We start from the raw sequence: 21,827 nt of genomic DNA, 5'->3' as shown, positions 1-21,827 counted from the left end.
CTAATCTGTACATTGTAAAACCAAATTACATCAATAACTTGACTAGTACAAATTACTAAATTACTAAATTACTAGAAATTACTAAATTGTTATGCCGTTTTATTTTTGACATATTGGCATTGGTACTGGGTTTTTGATGAGCTTTTGATAAGCAAAATGCTGTAGTCAGAGGAAGGGGGTACTTGGCTTCAGAGATCAGTATAAGGGGGTAGTGCAGCCAAAATAGTTTGAGAACCACTCTAATACAAAGCTCTGGGTAGGAGCTGGCAGTCTCCACAGGGAGCCATCTGAAGACTAATTTATGCCTCGATAAAAGAGTGTCACTTGAAAAATATGACGTGTTTTCTCAACTCGAAAAAGTGTCGTTGTAACACTTTTTTCGCTGAGGCATAAATTAGGCTCTAGGCTCAGTCCCTGCAGCTTTTCACTCACCCACCGTGCACATCAAAGATAGCCTAATGGGACCTTGAATGCCATTCTGTGATTTCTTTGTAGAACTTTACATATGGAAAAAGTTTCCGTCTGGAAGTGCCAGATCCCTCAGTGAAACTGTAGTGAAATTGAGCCAACTCTAAGTGTGTTTTGTGACTCGGGAGGAGGTTACAGACTAAAATTCAAAGTTACACGGTTGCATGGCTAAATAAACGTGGACAGTGGGCTCCAGGTTAGAGCCACTTTCTCAGAGAGCTTGGTTTGAAAAGCTTGGGGGCAAAACCCCCTTCTCTGGAATTGAAGCTCACTTCGGGGTTCTCCTTCAGCCTGCTGTTCCTATTAATATGGCCCAGCAGAGGTCGCTATTTCACCATCTACCGTCAGCAATGAGGTTTTGGGCGGACTTTATACTCGATTTTATTACATTAGTGAAACTTTTCAATGGACCTGTCCCATTTCCCATATTCCCTCCTGATTGCCTACCATTGCCTTCTAAAGTTTGTGTATGCGACCTGACGGTCGCTTATCTCCCGATTAGGGCGTCTTACTGGTACATGATGAAGTAGGGTATGTTTCTAGGCTTTCTACTGGTTTCCTGAGCCCTCCCCTGTACAGAGCGTCGCTGCCATTGGCGCGGTGTAAACCACAGCCAGTGGTGGAGTAGAAGTAAAATTAATGAAAATGGGAAACATTCTAGTAAAGTACAAATACTCAAAATTGCACTTATGAAGTGTGGGTCATGACTGAAAGTATAAGGTCGCGGGTGCAAGTGGCCGAAATGGGTTTCCTCAGACGGGTGGCTGGTATCTCCCTTAGAGATAGGGTGAGAAGTTCAGTCACCCGAGAGAGACTTGGAGTAGAACCGCTGCTCCTACACTTGGAAAGGAGTCAGCTTAGGTAGGGCATCTAGTACGGATGCCCCCCGAGCGCCTTCCTAGGAAGGTCCTCGTTGCGCGTCCCACTGGGAGGAGACCCCGTGGCAGACCTAAGACCAGATGGAGGGATTATATCTCCAAACTGGCTTGGGAACGCCTCGGTATACTACCAGAGGGAGTGGAGGAAGTTGCTCAGGATAAGGAAATCTGGAGGCGACCCGATTCCGGATAAGCGGTTGAAGATGGATGGATGGATGGATGGAAGTAAATGTAGGCTACCAGTTACTTTACGTTACTGTTTGCACCGGAGTTAATGGCAGCTGGGCTCTCTACAGCAGGGGTTTTCAAAGTGGGTGACGGGGCACCCTGGGGTGCCGTGATGGCAGTCCAGGAGTGCCACCAGATAATTTGATAACATTTGGAATTCATTTGGACACTGAAAATAACTTTGAACTTGTAAAATGATGCAAAATATTTATTTAAGTCAGTTCTAATCAAAATCGCTATTATCTCAACGTTTTCCTCGCAACGTAATCGCTAAAAATATGCCATAAATTGAAGGTGTTGGGAGTGAAAATGATGAATATAATGTAGGGGTGCCTCGGATGAAAATAATATTTATAGGGGTGCCCTGAGCCAAAAATGTTTGGGAACCCCATGTTCTACAAGGTGTCGCTCAGGAAATCAGTCTATATCGAAAGATTTCTGATTTGAAATCACTAAAAAACAGGCTTCAGCGGGTCTGTAGCACCACCTGCCAATAGGAAAGGCCCTGTGCAGTCGTTGGCTTTTGTTAAGCTGGGATATTAAGCACCGTGTGTGTATTTGCATACAAGTTGCTTATCATTGCTCATGGCTCATTCTGTGCGGTCATGGACCGATCAATGTTTTCCAATTACAAAATCAATGTTCTGTTACTGTCCTGTCTGAGTTAAACAAGGATTTGTCTGTTAAATTAGCTCAGCCTTTAATCCAGCCAGGCAAGTCATTAACTCATTCTGTGCCAATGACGGCTTATGACGGTTTTTGTGTTTTTTACATAGAATTTTTTTTTTTTTTTTCATTTTTTTTCATTTTTTTTTTTAAAGATGTCAAAATGACCTGCGATCAGAGAGATGCTTTTCTCTGTTTGTGTGTTCGCTCCCTCGTTTAGCTGATTGAGAAAATGTGTGTTCATGTGTGTCCATTCTAGTGGATGGACACTTTTTTTCATTCAAACAGCTCTATCTCTGGAACCATTTGTCCGATTGACAAAATTCTTTTTGCCACTGAATCACAACAACTGTGTCTGTTTCTGTGGGGAAAAAAATTATAAAAAAAAAAAAAATCATTTTTTTTCATTGCATAGTAAAGAAAAACATACAAAATCTCGGCACAGCTACCTTGGAGCCATTTTGGCATCTGGCACAGAATGAGTTAAGAACAAATCGTTATCTCCATATCTCTACGTTATTTTGTTTCTGTAACTGAATGCCCTACCAACGTCATACAAATACTTTGTCGCACTAAACTAGTGAAAATAGCAGATCTAGCTTGTAGATCGGCGGACATTATGAGGTCTCCAACCGACAGTGACAGAATTCTTCTTTACTATGTTGCAGGGACGTGCTGGCTATTGGGAAAAGCGGGAAAAACTCCCGAACGGCTGGTTCATTCCCGGCCGGTCCAGGCCGGCCATTCAAAAAGAAAAAAAAAAAGTCTGCATTCGTTCCATTTTGGAGGCTGGGTGGCCAACAAAGTAAATCGTCACTGTCAGGCAGAAACCTTGTATCTCCAAGTTTCAAATTTGTAGATTCTTTCGCAAAGCAAAGCCCTGCTTCATCATACAAAGGCCGTCGCACAAAAGTAGTGAAAACAGCAGATCTACAAGCACAGTTGTGTGCGTATAGATCGGCTGTTTTCACTAGTTTAAATCATTTTTTTAAATGATAAATACAAAAAAACGGTTTTGGACATACAAGGTTTCCACCCGACAACGACAAAATATAACTCATGTAATTGGCCCACTGGCTGAAATGGCAAATTGTTGAGTAGCAGCAGCAGCGCTATAGAGAGGTCTCTCTCTATAGCGCGCAATGAGGGCCTCTCCAACTCTTTTTCCCGGGCTGAATCAGGGGCCCAGCACGTCCCTGCTATGTTGCCCTACAAAGCCAGAGCGCAGTAACTCTGTTTTTGGACACACAACTTAGTTATTTTGTGTATCCCAATTCCCCAAGGTCAAATTAGACGTTGTGATTCAGGGGGATAAGCAATTACCTTTAGAACAGAAACACCTGAAATTCACCCCTTGTTAGCCTTCTGGTTGGTCCCTGACTGACCAACCAGCAGGCTCTATCTGCCTTGTCCCGCCCTGGTTCCGCCTTTTTTTATGCTGAATTTGCTAAAACAACATTTTTGGAGCAATAAAGACATTTAAAAACATGCTGAGTCACTATACTGCCACTGAGCAGCTCCATTTTACTGAAACCAAGTTTGAAATTAGAATTGAACACACAGAATAACAATACGAAGCAACTGAATTAGAATGGTAGTGGATGGAGTGTCTCACCGAGTGTCCCACCAAGACACAGCAACCAATGGGCGGGCGGGACTTGACAAAGGGGGAATTGGAAGTGATCCCAGGCTAGTGGCCTCCTGTCTGTCACTAAGCATGGTCATCATGGCTTTTGTGCTATATTTAACCTTAGCATCCCTTATTCTGGACACGTCCTAGTCAAACATTCTGCAAAAATGAGTGAACGTTTGGCCAAAAAGCAGGTGAACTTTCCGCAAAATGTTCATGTCTACAAGCTCACTCTTAGATGTTTTTGTGAGCTTGTAGATCTGCTATTTGACATATACTGTTTATGTCTTTACATGGTTAACACGACAGTGCCGGCCTGGATAAGTATATTGAGAGAATGTGACTGCCCCCATTTATTCACATATACGTCAGCTGGGGGGCAGCCCTCTATTCAGAAACACCCCTACTTAGAAACAGCCCTATTCAGAAATACACCCACTGAGGGTAGGGTTAGGGTTTAGGTTAGGGTTAGGTGACACCTCTATTTGGAATAATGGAAGTCAATCTTATGAATAGAGGTGTTTCTGAATAGAGGTGTGTAACCGTAAGCTGTAGCCTGGAATCTGACGAAACCGCCAGCGCAAAAATAAATTGTCCGTGGCGGATTTCCTCACTCCGAAGAGTTGGGTGACCAATCAGGGCCCAGCATTGGTCTGTTCTAAACAATTGTGTCCAGAACAATTTTCTTTTACTTTCCCCTTGGAAGAAAAAACAAAACAAAAAAAACATCCATATTTAAGACTATATCCACGCAGTAATACAGTCTGGCTATGCAAGGCTACATACACTGAGCATTGGCACTGATCCTGATCTTTTCACAATTGAATAACTAATAATAATAAATACACATGCATAGTGTAGCTACACAACATGATAATAGGGTTTAATTAAACTGTCTAATGCAACAACAACCAAAAAGTTTACTGCCAACACAAATTGCACTGCTAATAGTGTGACTGCACATTGTATTCAATTTTAAATGGAGCGGTTTAAGTACTCTTTTGATAATGTCCTAATCGAAATGGTAGATAATTGTTTGCGGTTCGTGCACTTTAGTACGCCTGATGATTGCTGCTGATAACACAGCTTAGATTTCAGCAAGGGAGACGCGGTTCTTTTGTGCTGGTAGCTTTAAAGTTCCAAACATTAACCTGGCACGCACAGGACCACAGAAACGTGAGCGACATCTTGGAGTTACAGTATAGTAGTTACAGTATAGATATAGTTACAGTATAGTCCATAAAGTTTAGGAATGTGCCTGACTGTGCCATTTTTACACATCGGCCACTTGCATGCTTTGCACCAAGGGACGAGGCATTTATTTCACAGTAAGCCTTTTTCAAACGGCGTATGAAAAAAAATGAATAATGTCAAACTCAAGATACTGTCTCCCTTCCCATGTGTCATTCGTGAAACGTTTAGCATCTCTCCCCTCCATCTCCTCTCTCTAGGGCTGTCACGATTATGATATTTTACGTGACAATTATTGTCACTCAAATAATTGCGATCGACGATTTAATTGCGTATTTGTCGTTGACAATTACATTTCTGTTTGGCTTTCAGGCTTTGAAGTTGCACCTGGCAGATATGACACATACATTAAATGTGCAAAGAATTTACCAACATATTTGACAACTTTATACTTAAAAAAGAACATTGATAGTGGAAATTGCCGATCTACAAGCTCACAACGTGTCGCATTGTGAGCTTGTAGATCTGCTATTTTCACTTCTTTTTGAAAGTGTTTGAAACTACTACAGTATATTAACATTTGTCAACATGGAAACGATTATGACGATTATGCCTAATAATTGCGATTACCTCAAATAATTGTGATTAGTTAGACGATTATGTAATAATTGTGACAGCCCTACCTCTCTCTCTCTCTCTCTCTCTCTCTCTCTCTCTCTCTCTCTCTCTCTCTCCCCCCACCATAGGCGATTTTAAGGGGTGTCTATATGGGTGCACTTGCACCCCCTGGCCACCAGGCGGCCATTTTTATTTATTTATTTTTTTTACTTTTTTTTTGTAATGTAACTTTATTTTATAATTATTAAATAAAAAAGTGATCGTGGTTTGTAAAATGTGCGCAAAATTAGAGGAGGGGCAAGTATTTCTGTTGTTAACTTGGCAGACTCGGCAGGCACTATGGGTGGTCTGTGAGATTAACACCATATAGGCATTTTACAGATTGAGAAAGAACACGAAATTAAACTGCAGCAAACAATTGACTTGATGTTTGGATTTATATGTCCTGTGCTGCCTCTGCCTGCAAAATATTTAAGTAAATACATTTGCTCATGGTGTCTGAAAAAGAAGCACCTGTTTTGCACTTTTTTTTTTGTTTATATTGTGTTACATTTGGGTAAAAAATAAACCGCAGAAACAACAGGACAAAACTGCTAAAAACCGCATTTATTTTCGCACACGCGCTGGTGCGCGCGTGCATGAGGTAATAGAAGTACTCGGTCTGTCTGATAGAGAGAATCGCCTATGCCCCCCCCCATGCCACTGTTATTCCGGTCCTCTCTCACTCACTCTCTGGCTCTCTTGTTGTGTCTGACTCCGTACAGCTGGAAATGCCTTATCATGTGTGCCCAGAGGGCCTTGTAAGAATGCCCTCTGACTCCCCTCCTCCCCTCATCACCCCCTCAGAGGTAAGACCTGCAACCCTCCTCTCCTCTCTCTGGGTAGAGCCTGCTGCCATCCTCTCTGCTTCACCCTCTGGCTGGTTCTGGGTGACTGTTCTACTCACCACCTCTGCTACTAACTGCCCTTCCAAAAACTCACCTTTCCCTGAGTGCATCCCAGTTCTAGACAAGGAGAGTAGGGGGACAGAGTCCTTGACTGAGGAAAAGTAGAGTACCTGAGACAAAAAACAGTCCACATAAAGTCCATATTTTAAAAATTTGAATATAGATATATATCGTCGTTGTCGGGTGAAAACCTTGTATGTCCAAAACCGTTCGGTTTGCATTTATCATTTTAAAAATGATTTAAACTAGTGAAAACAGCCGATCTACAAGCACACAACGCCTCGCACCGCGAGGCGTTGTGTGCTTGTAGATCTGCTGTTTTCACTACTTTTGTGCGACGGCCTTGTATGATGAAGCAGGGCTTTACTTTGCAAAAGAACTTACAAATTTGTAACTTGGAGATACAAGGTTTCTAACCGACAACGACAATATATATATTTTTGATTTACCAGACTGTACACCACAAACTACAGGTTTTTAATCTGTTAAATTCTGAATGCACTCCCCCCTCATTTTGTTGAATTAGACTGTTTTACTTAAAGCTATACTGTGTAAGTTGCTCAACTAGTGGTCAGTAGCGGTATTGCTTTTTTCGGCCGTTTTTCAGCCGGAGTCGTCGCGGACCACCGCCGCGGACCACCGGAGCGGCGCCAGCAAACCACCGCGACCGATAGTAATCCGTGGAGGGGTAGAACGCATGGTAGAACGTAATTTTCTGGCCAGGATTTGTGGATTAAGAGGTTAAAATCCTTCACCATGGTAAACACTGTAGCCAAGCGGAGGCGCTTCCTGGAGACCAGAGCAGATAAGCTGTGATTGGCCGGTAGTGTACCATGTGTGCATGATCGGCGATGTGATTGGGCAACGTATACACAACGTATACAGATGATGCAGATTACGTCATTTTGGCGCGAAATCCCGCCCCTGTCACTGCTAAGAAGAAAACATATAAAGAGAAGGCTTCAGAAGCTGAAAATAACGGAGTGGGTGTTCTAAAACTTTAGCGATTTAACAGTTAGGACAATTTTAAGATTTGTTTTATAAAAAAAGTTACATGGTACAACTTTAACTCATCACCAATTAATCGCCCGGTGGCAAACTGCCGCCGGGTCCCATATATCCGCCCGGGGTCTGACCCCATTTTGCGCATTAAACGCCTGTTTCAAATAAGCGCAAGGTTCGTATAAGCGCCTGGGCCGTTATTTGCAATTAATATTATCCTTATTAGGTTTTATGTAAGAGCCCGGGCTATTATTTGTTTGGTTGTTTGGTATTATTTGCTATTTATTTAACTTAACTGGTCATTTATGTTGCATGGCAGTGGTGCGCTGAAAACAGCAAATCTACAAGCTCACAGCAGTGCTGTGACAGCACGTTGCAACGCACCGCACTCGCTGTGCGTTGCTACGGGTCATATGTTGCATGACGGTCACGGTGGAGTGCGCCGAAAACAGCAAATCTACATGCTCACAGCCCTGTGGACAGACACTTCTAAGCCAAATGTAGGCTATATGGTGCCCAGCCCAGTGCTGCGCTACCATGACGCGCAGGACGCACTGTGCGTCGGGGAACAGATTGTAAAGGACACCAAAAAAAGAGAGAGGAAAAAAAGAAACGGAGTCTGCTGCTCTCTGCGCACTGACCATCATTCATTACTGTCTAAAACGTTGCTACAATGCAAAGTTTGCGTGAGTATAGGCTACTTTAAAAAATATTTAAATACGTTGTGATGGAGAAAGACTGGCCAATATAAAGACCAGCTGGATCAGAATGACTCATTACCTACTGTTGTTGCCTCTTGTTATCCAGTCCGCATTTTGAAGAAGTAATCCATTATTTTGAGGTGCAAGGGGAATGCAGAAAGCTTCATCATAATGCAATACCATAATGGTTTAATGTGAGGATGGAGCTGTTCAGTGGTCATGTCAGCGAGTCCAGTCCAGCACCAGCTGCAGGACTTCTGCGCTAATTGGGTCGTTGACTCGTTGAACTTGACCTAGATGCGTCTTTGCTGGCATGCGGTAATAGATTATTTTGGAGAAAGATTCCCTTAGTATAAATATAGTATATAGCCTATATATTTTTAAAAGGCTTTCATATTTTTGAAATGAGGTTTGGTCTAATAGATCGCAATGTGCTATTTTCTGGGTGTTCATAACAATTAAAATAATAATTATAATAATTATAACATTTATTATAACATTTAGATTATTATTACTATTATATAGTTTGAGAAAGAAAAATTTACCAAATAATGGCCCAGTGCTGGCCAGTGCCAAAATAAATAAAAGCCTGTTACCAATAGCCGCCTGGTCCCTTTTAAGCGCCCGGGGTCCGACCCCATTTTGCGAAATAAACGCCCGGGCTACTAATTGGTGATTTACGGTATATATATATTAGGAATTATAAGACATACTACTTATGGAAAGTGGAAAAACAGTATATCTCCAACAGTTTGTGGAACAACAGTATAAGTCCGTATAAGCAATATTCAGCAGTCAAAGGGAGCGGATAACATTAACCCATTTAGGCCTAACCTATAGTAAGACCCAAATCAGAAATTAGCCTACAAAAACAAATATGTTGATACATACTGTACATGTACTGTAAGCCCCTCCCATACACTAAAATGTGTACCCGGCTTGAATGGGTTAAAACAGACCATTGAACAAAATGATGGGGGAGTGCATTAACAATTTAACAGATTAAAAAATGACTCGTTTGTGGTTTACAGTCTGGTAAATCAAAAAATATCTATATTAAAAAAAAATATCAAATATGGACATAGATTGTTATTTGTCTCAGGTACTGTTGATCTTCTTGGGTAGTGATTGCCATTGTATGTAAGCACCCCTCCTTCTCCCTATAGGATCATGGCTAGTTCCTTTACTGTGGTTTTTGACCACTTTCCACTTTATTAGCATACTGTACAAGATGATGAACAGCATACAGTTTCTAACTTTAGCTGGCCTTATCCCTTATGTCAGACTATCTGTAAGGTAGAATAAGAAATAGGTGTACAAAAATACTTTTGAATTGGGAAGCAGCCATTGATCGTTCTCTCTACTAACAGCAAGGTGTCTCGGTCCTGCCTCGTTAGATTAGCGCAGCGTTTGATTGCACGTTTCTTGGGAATGGGAACGGCTGCAGCCCTCTCTGACTCTGTGGTCACTCTTTACCTTGCAGACCTCTGTTTGCTGCCTAAACTAACAATAACTCTCTACTCTCACACTACTCTCATCTACTGTCACTAGGATTGTTGTTCCTCATTCACATTCATGAGAATCGGTGCTCTCATACTGTAGATCACTGTTTCCCAGTCAGGACCCATTTGTGGGCCGCGGACCAATTTTTCACAAATAAATAAATATCACTTTTATATATTTTTTGTTTCCCATGCATTTTGTTTTAAATTATTAACATTCACATTTCATGAATTAGAGATGAATTCAATGTTTTTTATTCATGTATTTATTTCATACATAAAAAAATAAATTCATTTTAAATCAAAGAAATTCCATAAATTATAAAACAAATGTTTAAAGAAGTAGTGCAAATAGCCGATCTACTTCGCGCCGCGTTGTGAGCTTGTAGATCTGCTATTTTCACTCGTTTGCGCTAAAAGGTTTGGGAAACCACTGCTAGATATCAATTGGATTTGCATCGTAATATGGAACCACACATACTGTAATCAGCTCCACAGCTATAGATGCTGGATTAAGCTGCAGAATCATCGACGGCGGCATTGATTTGCCATTTCTGCTGCACTGCTCTTGATCGCAGCCTGCCTCGCGTTTGCCTATAGCTTCCTACGTCTACCATTTCCCTTATGGCGCAAACACATGAAGCACATTTTATCATTCACCACCGGGCTACACGATAATTCGGCCCGCGCGCACAACATCGACCGCGGCGGAACTTTTTTCCCTGCCAGCCAAAATGTGCGCCGCTGTGCAGCGTAGAGGCTAATCTGTGCGTTAGTAATTCTCAGATGATTACCTACCTTGCTGTAATTGCCCTCGTCTGAAAACAGAAGCCACAGATAATTACTGTGCCAGTGCAGTGGCGTCAGTTCAGAAAAAGCTAAGGTATGGCAACATGACTGGTGTTGACACCAGTCATGTTGCCATACCTTAGCAACAGGCATGATACATTTATTTTAAGAAGTACATTTTATTTTTCTTCCCCCGTTTCTACAGTTTCTTGGGCTGGATATGGCAGCCTGGAACGGTTGTTCAAGTGCAACTAACGTGCCACAATTAACAATAATGCATTGCACCTGCGCAGCTGACCTGCAGAACCTGGGAATATACCATTTTGTCAAGATGGGGAGAATACAAGGGTGGAGAATATAATTATAATACCTTGTTAAAGTGACCATGTTGTTAAATTTTGCAGTTGTAGTTATTTTACTGTAATTTAACAACATAATAACCAGCACAGATAGACAAAGAGACATTCGTGGATTTATACTTTTATTTCCCCCCCCTGGACCCAGGATATGGCAGCTGCATACCCCTGCCATACCCAATTGACGCCCCTGTGCCAGTGTATACAACACAGCGCTGTTGGATCACAGCAGTAGTAATGTGTGTTGCAGCGTTGGGGGGGGGGGCTGCTGTGTGTGTGATCAGCCCCAGGGTGGTCTGCTCCGTGGGGGTCCCAGGGGTTTTACCACACCGCACCACAGCCTCCACGCTTCTGCTGAGTCCCTCACATTTTATATCGCCGTTGCCGGGTAGGAACCTTGCATGTCCAAAACCGTTCGTTTTTGTATTCATCATTTAAAAAAAATGATTTAAAACTAGTGAAAACAAGCGATCTACAAGCACACAGCGCCTCGCGGTTGCGAGGCGCTGTGTGCTTGTAGGTCTGCTGTTTTCACTAGTTTTGTGCGACGGCCTTGTATGGCGAAGCAGGGCTTTACTTTAGGAAAGAAACGTACACATTTGAAACTTGGAGATACGAGGTTTCTGCCCGACAGTGACGATATACAACACACACACACACACACACACACACACACACACACACACACACACACACACACACACACACACACACACACACGTGCACACTTGCATGCACACCACACACACACGCACACACATTCATTCACTTTGATGATTTCACAAAGACATAAAACCGTACACCAAAACAGAAGCTACAAGCATGCAGTGCATGCTTCACTATTTATCATGTACACAACACACACACACACACACACACACACACACACACACACACACACACACACACACACACACACACACACACACACACACACACACAGACAAGTCCACATAAATACATAACTATGACACCAGTACACTCGCACAAATGCACACACTCTCTCTCACACACACACAGACACACACACACACACACACACACACACACACACACACACACACTCACTCATAGAGCTTACACAGCAGGATCCATTCAGATGAGAGATGAATACCACACACACGCATGTGCGTGTACCCGCGCGCACACACGCACGCACGCACGCACGCACGCACGCACGCACGCACACACACACACACACACACACACCTCCCTGGAAATAGCTAGGATTTATGTTGGTTGAAATCAGGTGATATTCTAGGCCAGATCTGACTAGTCATGGTTTGACTGATCTGGCCCCAATGGAGACGTCACTGATTGGTCCAGGTCCTGACCGTGCTTGCTGGGTTACAGACTAATAAAGTTCATTGTGCTCTGTGCATCCTCAGTGTTAACTTAATGCTGAGCGTTACAAATGGATAAACACACACTTTGAACACACAATCTCACTGTCTTGCAGGCTTGGGAGGATAGTGGCGTCTAAGGCCGATTTAGACTCCACTTTTAGAGACGAATTTATTTTGGTTCGGCTCTGTCCAAACTACAATATGACGTCATTCAGAGGGTCGTGGGGGCGGGTATCGTCATTAATTCAGCTGTTCGGTGCCTCCGAGATTTTGTGACTCCCCGAACAGAACGGAAATAAATTCGGCTCTAAAAGTGGAGTATGAATCTGGCGTCATGACTTGGCTCTTTTAGTTGCATGGCGTTCTTTTCTGTATCTTCATAATCAACAACACACAACTGCCATGAGATAAGACACAAACACAATTATGTTCGATAGCATCCTATCTAATATTATAATCATTTTGGTTTGAATTCATGCTCTGCTAAGCCTCCCACCAGTCCCCAATATAGTTTTTTTTTTCACTAGTTACATTCGCAGTGTGCAAACATAATTGGACGACTGTGATTACATCGTTGTGTGTGTTTGATTTTAATCAATTTAGAAACGCTGGATATGACAAGAAGCTGCAATGTTTGAACTGGTGATTTCACAACAGTAGCAGTCAGTGTGCAGCAACGTAGCGAGCTCTGCTGTTCCGCTGGAAACAAACAACATTCACTGTCTTCTACCGATTAAAGCCTGATTTACGGGTATACTTCGTCATGCGATGTTATCATAGGCCAAGAATAGTCTTCTAGCTCAAAACTTGAAGCATCGCAGCACATTGTGAGCTTGTAGATCTGCTATTTTGCTCGTGCAACAACGACATATGATGGAAAATGTATGAACCCATTCAGAACGGGTACACAGTATTGTGTATTATTATTTTATGCTTTAACTATTTAAAAATAGCAGATATACAAGCTCACAGCGCGGCACCGAGTGTGTTAGCAATCTGGCCAGCCATCGTCAAAGAAAAGGTTCTTTTCACATAACTGGAGCTCAGTTAGTCTGTTCTTGAGAGACTACTATGTCAGTGGTTCTCAAACCTTTTCATGTGAAGGACCCCCAAACTGATATTTACCCCCATCTCAAAATATCTAGTTCCAGGGACCACCCCCAGAAGCAAAATTTGAGGTACAAACGTTCGCTTTAAAAATGCATATATTCAAAGATTTGCACACATTTTCACAACTTTTTTCAAAAATAGCAGATCTACAAGCTTGCAGGCGCTGTGAGCTTGTATATCTGCTATTTTTCAATAGTTAAAGCATTCAGTAATTCTATGCGTAAATGGGTTAAGTATAATATATACAGTAGCTTCAAATACGAATGTGCTAGGGCAGTGCATGAGAACAGTAAACAATTGGTGATAACTGTGTGTGCGCGCGCGTGCATGCTTGCATGTGCTTTTGTGTTGAGTAGCTGTGTGTACTGTAACGGGGTGCGACAGCTAATCGGATGAATCGATTTAATCACATATAAAAAAAGAATCATGTGAGCAATCGAGAGGGCAAACAAATCATGCCGTTTTGTGAGCTATTTTTGCACTAAACCTTTGAGCATAGAATTATTAAATAAGCCTTAAAGGAGTAGTTCACACTACTAGTTTTTTTCTATCACAATTATTATTATTACTCATAACACGTCACCGCACGATGTGTTATATGGTCCCATCCCCATGCAGGGGTGTCGCACCAAATTCTGGGCCCTGGGCACAAGGATTCACTTCAATTATTTTGTGCTTTAACTATTGAAAAATAGCAGATATACAAGCTCACAGCCGCACTGCGAGCTTGTAGATCTGCTATTTTTGAAACATTGTGAAAATAGTCTTTTTTTTTGAAAAACCTATGTTTCTATGTCAGTGGTGCTCAAACATTTTCATGTGAATCACCCCCAAAGTATTTGGCCACGGACCCCCATCTCAAAAATAAATATTTAGTTCCAGGGACCCCCCAGAAGCAAAATGTACAACTTTTCAAAAATAGCAGATCTACAATCTTGCAGCGCGGCACTTGGTGCCGCGCTGTGAGCTTGTATATAATGAAGGCCCCTCCACCTTGTGCCCTAGTAACTCAGTCCCACTCCCCCCCCCCCCCCCCTTGTGACGCCCCTGTCCCTATATGCACCATAGACTGTAGAAAAACATGGACGGTGTGACGCCATTGCTTTCTATGCAGCGAAAATGATTTTTTTTTGGTCCTGTGTATATGGGTGTCGCCATCATTGTTTGAAAGGTACCCCAGGAATCATAAGGAATGCTATTGGCTGCCAACGGTCACGTGGAACCGCAGGGATACATGGGAGAATGTGGTCGGAGCCTCCCGAAATACAGCACACAAAGAAGAACACAGCTGGCTGGTATCAGCTTAGTTGGCCCCTCCCCCCGCAAATTTATCATCAAGTTTAACATAAATGGGACCATATTTGCTCAAATCGCATATCATGGTGATTGAAAGGGAGTTTTTCACTAGCGACAGGAACCATAAAGTATTTATGACAACGTTTATTAAGGTTAGAAAATCAAAGGGGAAAACGAATGGGGTCCAATGTAGACAAATTCTTTTTGGTACCTCGCGGGGGGAAAACAGCGCAACTAGCAGCCAAACATAGGAAGTTTTAGTTCCGTATTGGATTTGTTTTAAATCGGCGGAACTATGCCCCTGATATGCACAAGTATAAAGCAGGCTTTATTGTTGTTCTGTGAGCCAGATGGATGGGGAGGATGTGGATGGCTTGTACTGTGAGGAAGAGGCGACCACAATGTGCATCATCTGACAAAATAACATGTCTGTATTAACTGCCAACATTCATGATTATATCATTCTGGAAAAAAAGAAAGAAAAAAAAAAGCGTTTGAATTCTCTGGGGGCGGGAGGATTTTGTGTGTGGTGATCAATTCACACAAAAGTATATATTTTCGAACCGATCTGTTTTTCACTGTGAATAAAGCCGTCAGCCTGTATGAAAGAGGCATCAACTATGAATATAGTAAGTTAGTAACTATTGAGTGCCGCTCAAAACGTTTAATTGTCACATCCCCCGGTGTGTAAAGACCTTAACAATAAAAAAGGTTAGTTCTATAAAGACTAATTTAGAACCGCTTTATTGGTAGTAACGTTTTTAGTATTTTTATTAGGGCTGGGATGCGATTCAAAATTTTAATCTAATTAATTACAGGCTCTGTGATTAATTAATCGCAATTAATCACATTTTAATCGCACATTGATATTTGACCTGAGAAGCATTTTTTTTCAAGTAAAACACATTTTGTTGTACAAGTGAATCAACGATTGAGTTTTTTTAATCTAAATTTCGCATCCACTGGGCCAAGCAAAGCGCTCTGATCGGCTACTTCTCCTTTTGCGTTTGTTGTCTCTTCTTGGTTGGTGCATCGCTATGATCGGTATGCCTGAAACTGAAGGTTCTGTGTTGCAAAAACTAAGTGCGATTAAAATGCGTTAATTTTTTTAATCGCGTTAATTTTCTGTAATTAATTAATCGCAATTAATCAGTTAGGGTTAGGGTTAGGTTAAGTCCCAGCATTATTTTTTATTTTATTTTGATTGCCTATTTATTTATGACAATATTTCACAAAATCAAGCTCACTGATTGGACCTGGATGCCAAATGGTAGGGTCAAGTGTAGGCCTGCATGGACCCCTGTTCCCCACGGGAAATACTTGAAGTTCTCAGGAGGGGAGTGTTTTGCTGTTACGACACCCAAACCTAACCCTTACCCTAACCCTAACCTCCGTGGGGTGAGTCGCTAACCCTCCCGACGCTCCGTTGTGGAAATGACGGTCGTTCGAAAGAGCGAGATTTCACCTCACAGGAGATGGTTTGTGTCAGTGTTTGAGGAGCCTTTCATTCCTGCCAGGAAAACCCTATTCAGCAGACAGAGACACACGCACACACGCATGCACTTACTGTACATACATACATACAACCTGCGTTCATTTCAGCACTTACTAACAGGAATGGGACTGACAAGGGATCCCTGTTGATGTGATGGTTTGAGTCTGAGAAAATCATACAGTGTGTGTTTTGAGTTATTGAATTTTCTAGAACATGTTTTTGTCCAGAATGTTTAATGGGTACGCAGTACTGCAGTAAAATACAGAGTGTTGTTTTAACTTGAATGAACCCTTTCAGAGTTAAAACGAACACTCAGGATTTTGCACTGTGTGCGCAAAGCTGTTTTAGCTGCTGTTGTTTTGTGCAAGGTTTGTGTGATGTATACATTTTATATGACTCTGTTTGTTGTCTCTCCCAACACCTGTGTTCTGGCCTGCCATGTCTTCTGCTGTGTGCTGCTCACTCCCAGTGAAACCCTCTGCTCAGTCTGTTGCTACTTTTTAAAACGCTTGAGTAAAAGGAGTTCATTTACACCTGGAACGCACTTTAACCATTATTCTATGCTTCAACTATAAAAAATAGCAGATCTACAAGCTCGCAGCGCAGCACTTGGTGCCGCGCTGCGAGTTTGTAGATCTGCTATTTTTGAAAAATCGTGAACGTGTGTGCAATCCGCAGATATTTTTGACCCAATTCCATAAAATGTCCTCTAAATCCTTCTTCTAAATCAGTTCGGTTCTAAACGTTTTCATGTCAAGGACCTCCAAAATTACATGACATTTGGCCGCGGACCCCCATCTCAAGATATGTTGTTCCAGGGACCCCCCCAGAAGCAAATATTTGAGTATTTGCTTCTGGGGGCAAAACATAAATAAATAAATAGCAGTTCTACAAGCTCGCAGTGCAGCACTCGGTGCCGCGGCTGCGAGCTTGTAGAACTGCTATTTTTCGATAGTTAAATGCATAAAACAATGCTTAAAGTGGTTCCAGCTCACTGGGGGTTGCACTGTGTTGGAATGCTTGTTTCTCCAGTGGCTTCTAGAAAGGTGTCTTTGTAGCGCGTCCTCCTCTTCTATTGTCGAGGTCCTCTCCTCAATACCTGTACCCATGTTTCCTCTGCTTTCTATGCCTTTCCTCTCCTTTCTGTGTGTGTGTGTGTGTGTGTGTGTGTGTGTGTGTGTGTGTGTGTGTGTGTGTGTGTGTGTGTGTGCGTGTGCGTGTGCGTGTGTGTGTGTTTCAGAGCTTGGCTGTTGTTGTTGCTGTACCTCTGTGTGTTTTTAACCACCAAAAAATGTTCGAAAATGTTCAACAGCTTGTCACACAGAGAAAAAAGAAACCCACGATCCACAAGCTCACGACGCGTCGCATCGTGAGGCGTCGTGAGGCGTGTGGATCGGTTCTTGTTTCACTGATTTTGAAATGGGGCTTGAATGAAATGTTTGAGCGTCGTCCCATGATGTCCTGTCGAGTGCTGTGACGTGTGTGTCCCCCCCCCCCTCCCCCCCCCACAGCGGTGCATGCTGTAATTTTTCTGTCACAGCACTTTTCTCCCCCTTTGTCCCTCACACACATAAGCACACACACATAAGCACACACACATAAGCACACACACACACACACACACACACACACACACACACACACACACACACACACACACACACACATAAGCACACACACACACACATAAGCACACACGCACATACACATGAGCACACACATCAGGAGTGTCACAAGGGAGGGGAAAGTGGGACTGAGTTACTAGGGCCCAAGGCGGAGGGGCCTTCGTGATTTTATACTTTAACTATTGAAAAATAGCACATCTACAAGCGCGCACGCGGCACAGAATGCCGCGCTGCGAGCTTCTAGATCTGCTATTCTTTTAAAGTCGTGGAAATGTGTGCAAATCTTTGAATATATGTATTTTTTAAGCGAACATTTGTAACTAAAATTATCTGGGGGGGGGGGGGGGGGGGTCCCTGGAACTAAATATTTTGAGATGGGGAGTCCGTGGCCAAATACATATCATTTTGGGTGTCCTTGACATGAAAAGGTTTGAGCACCACTCACATAGAAACATAGGCTTTTCAAAAAACCTTCCAAGGATTTGAAATATTCAAAGACTTGCACACATTTTCACGACTTTTCAAAAATAGCAGATCTACAAGCTCGAGTTCCGCGCTGTGAGCTTGTAGATCTGCTATTTTTCAATAGTTAAAGCACAACATAATTGAAGTGAATCCTTGTACCCAGGGCCCAGAATTCGGTGCGACGCCCCTGCACATTCCTCCACTCCCCAGTGTTCTGTCCTCTTGTTGGCTGTGACTGTGAGCCCACACTCTGTGTGCCCTGTTAATGTTGTGCCCCCCCCGGTGCTTCTCTTGTGCTTTTTTTGTTTTTGTTTTTGTGTTTGTAGTTACAGGACCCACGCATGTATGATCAGGTCTATAGGTACTTAGACCTTCCAGGGCAGGTATGTGAAAAACCCCAGCGATTTATCTACCACAAAATACAAAACAATTACTGTGTGTGATTTTGTTCTGTGTGTGTGTTTTTGTTAGGGTCTGGGACACTACAGGGAATGTGCTTGACCACTAGACTAATGTGTGATCTTTTCTGGCTAAAAGCCTAGCGTTGCTCTGCTAAAGTAAAGGGTTCCCCCCCCCGCACCAAGACTGATAACTGTTCCGTTAACTAACCGTAGAGATGATGATGAGAGCAGCCGTCCTCACCGATGAACGACAGTGTTGCTTAAAGGAGCTATAGTCAACTTTTTCTTGAAAAACAAACGCTAAAATAAAAATGTTTCGAAAATGTTCATATCATATGTGTTTCTATTCAAAAATGACCACAAAAAGCATAAAATAATGATAAAATAATCATTTTGGCCATTGTCAGACTGACTTTGTTTACATCTCTTATCAATCCATATAAAAGTATAGAAGAGGGATAGAAACAAAGTCAGCCTGACAATGGCCAAAATGATTATTTTATCATTATTTTACGCTTTTTGTGGTCCTTTTTTAATAGAAACACATTATGAAACGTAATCTTTTTTTTTATATTTTCGAACGTGCTGCCCCGTGATAGCTGTGGCAGTGTCCCAAGGGATGGGACGATATCAACATCTCATGTCGTGATTATTGTGACCAAAGATATTGCGATTTACGATAGTATCGCGATAATTAAAATATCCCCAATTAGCCCTATTCACGGCCCGCCCACCTACTTCCGTTTCTCAGTATCCCCTGGGTGCTGACTTCAATTTAGAAGGGGAAACATAACAGAAATAGCTGGACTTAAAGCCAACAAATCGTTATTTCTAACAGTAAAGTAAATTATAATGCTTTGTGCCGTTTACTATCTTGTGTTATTGATCATGCTAGCCATATTTTATACTTTACTATTCGGAAATTGCATTAAATTTGCGATTTCTGTGCTAACTCTATAGGCTTATAGTAGGATTTTCCCCTTTAAAACGGGACTTCAGCACCCGGGGGATGCTGAGTGGGCGGGTCGTGAATAGGGCTAATATCCATGATCCTGGGGCCGAACATTTGCCAAAAAAAAAAATGTGCAGAGCTACTGATCCCCAACAAATTGTGTATAGTTATCATCGTGATAGTCGTCATTCTTGGTGTGCGGATGGCCCTCGACAGCAGAGCAGGGCTGACTACAGTACAGTATGTAGTGTTGTGACCACAGTATGACTTTTGGCATGTACTGTAGGTTATTATTATTATTATTATTATTATTATTATTATGTACTGTAGGTTATTATTATTATTATTATTATGTACTGTAGGTGGGTCTAGCGGTGTTCCCTGTTCCCAGACTTACTGTAATGTGTGTGTTGAGGGGAGACGTTCCTAGTGTAGCTACTGTAGATATTATGCTCTTTCAACAGCAGCGTTGATTTCTCTCTTCAAAGGGCCTTGTAAATATTCCATACAGCCTCGTCTAAAATTCACACAAAAAGACAAAATAATCTTCTGAGGAGAGTTGTCGCTATGACAACAGCTATACTGCTGCCCAAAAAAAATGCAAAATCAAGATTTTGCACTGAAAGAGGAGACATAACCTTATGTGTGTGTGTATTTAAACTGCAGTCTACTGCACTGTTTCCCAAATGTAGGGTCATTTTTTTGGGGTCGCACACCATTCTTTCTCTCATTGTTTAAGATTTCCAGAAGTTTCCTGAATAGAAAATTAGAAACCTATAACATAGGAAATGATTTACATAATTTGTTCCGGAATTTCCAAACCAAAAATAAATTTTGAAAACAGCTGATCTACAAGCTCACAACATGTCGCATTGTGACACATTGTGAGCTTGGCAGTTTTCCATTCATTTTTAAATAGGGCCTAAATGATTAATTCCTAATGTGTTTTTGTACAACAAGCTAAAAAGGTTCGGGAACCCCTTGGCTACAGGATAGTTGTGAAACGCCTGTCTCTCGCCTTTTCCAACACAGCAAAATCCAGAGTGTATCTTAGAGATAAATGAACTCTCCGGATAGGCACAGTAGGCAGATTACAGTCATTTTATTATTGATATTTATGTCATACAGCAGTGTTTCTCAAAGTGGATTCCATGGAATCTGTGGGTTCCTTTAGGGGGGTCTAAATAGACCCATACAAGTCAGACAGTGTACAAATGGAACCAAATGGCTTAGCACCCCCTAAGCCCTCCCACCCCACAAAACCAATTCTGACGAAAAAATATTTAAGGAATAAATTAATAAAATATATATGAATATGTGAAAGACTTGACTGTAAACCATACTATAAAATCATACTTTTTATGCTGGAAAGTATCTTCAGCCTCACAAAAACCTAATCCGATCACCTATAGTCCTCAGATTTGGAGCTGGAAAATCTGATCTGTTCAGTTATTCATACCCCAAGCGAGTGAATCTCGTTTGTCATATTAGTAGTATTCATTAATGTTTGTTGCCAAAATTAATTCGCCCCTCCTCTAAAAAAGCCAGCTCCCCCATAGCGCCCCTCCCCCCCCCAGTCACAATTCTCTGGAGCAGCTGCTGCTCAACGGGGTCCATTTGGTTCCATTTGTACACTGTCAGAGTTAAAGGAGTCGTTCAGACCAAAACACATATAGGGTTAAATCTGCCTTTTATCATCCCCCTTCATACCTGCTTTAGTCCATTTTTTTCATTGCTGCCCCTGTTGCTAGATTTCGGCTGCCCCTGTTGCTAGATTTTGCGGTCCCTCTCATAACTAACAGAGTAGATAGACTTTATTCTAGTACGGTTATTTCTTTAGCTTCAAAGTTAGTATTTTTTTATTGGATTGTGTTTACACAACGTCCTGAGACCAACCAAACCGCTGTTTTGACCTCACAGGCACCCTTACTTGTCAAACGGCTTCTGCTCTGCACCAGAGCAGGGAGAGGAGAGCCTAGAAAGGGAGGGGATCTTCTCGTCTGTTTGACAAATAAGGGTGCCTGTGAGGTCAAAACAGCGGCAGATTTAACCCTATATGTGTTTTGGTCTGAACGACTCCTTTAAATGTGAAAGTTTGAGAAACACATAGAGGATACAGTAACTAATGTGAACTGTTCTCTCTCCTCTCCCTCTCACTTCA

At 42.1% G+C, this 21,827-nt stretch overlaps 1 protein-coding gene across 1 annotated transcript in view; it reads left to right on the top strand.

The window, feature by feature from the left end:
* Positions 1-21,827, top strand: part of wasf1 (WASP family member 1) — a gene marked incomplete at its 3' end in the record, with an annotated part of 194,644 nt that overhangs the window by 158,892 nt on the left and 13,925 nt on the right. Inside the window, exons 6-7 of the mRNA XM_080744470.1 lie at positions 6,444-6,527; positions 18,640-18,696. Of these exons, the coding sequence (XP_080600596.1) occupies positions 6,444-6,527; positions 18,640-18,696 (141 nt within the window). The remainder of the gene's footprint in view (positions 1-6,443; positions 6,528-18,639; positions 18,697-21,827) is intronic.

This window comes from Nannobrachium achirus, assembly GCF_963921795.1.
Source record: "Nannobrachium achirus genome assembly, chromosome: 16".
NCBI classification, from domain to species: Eukaryota; Metazoa; Chordata; class Actinopteri; order Myctophiformes; family Myctophidae; genus Nannobrachium; species Nannobrachium achirus.
This window is presented reverse-complemented; position numbering and strand designations above follow the sequence as displayed.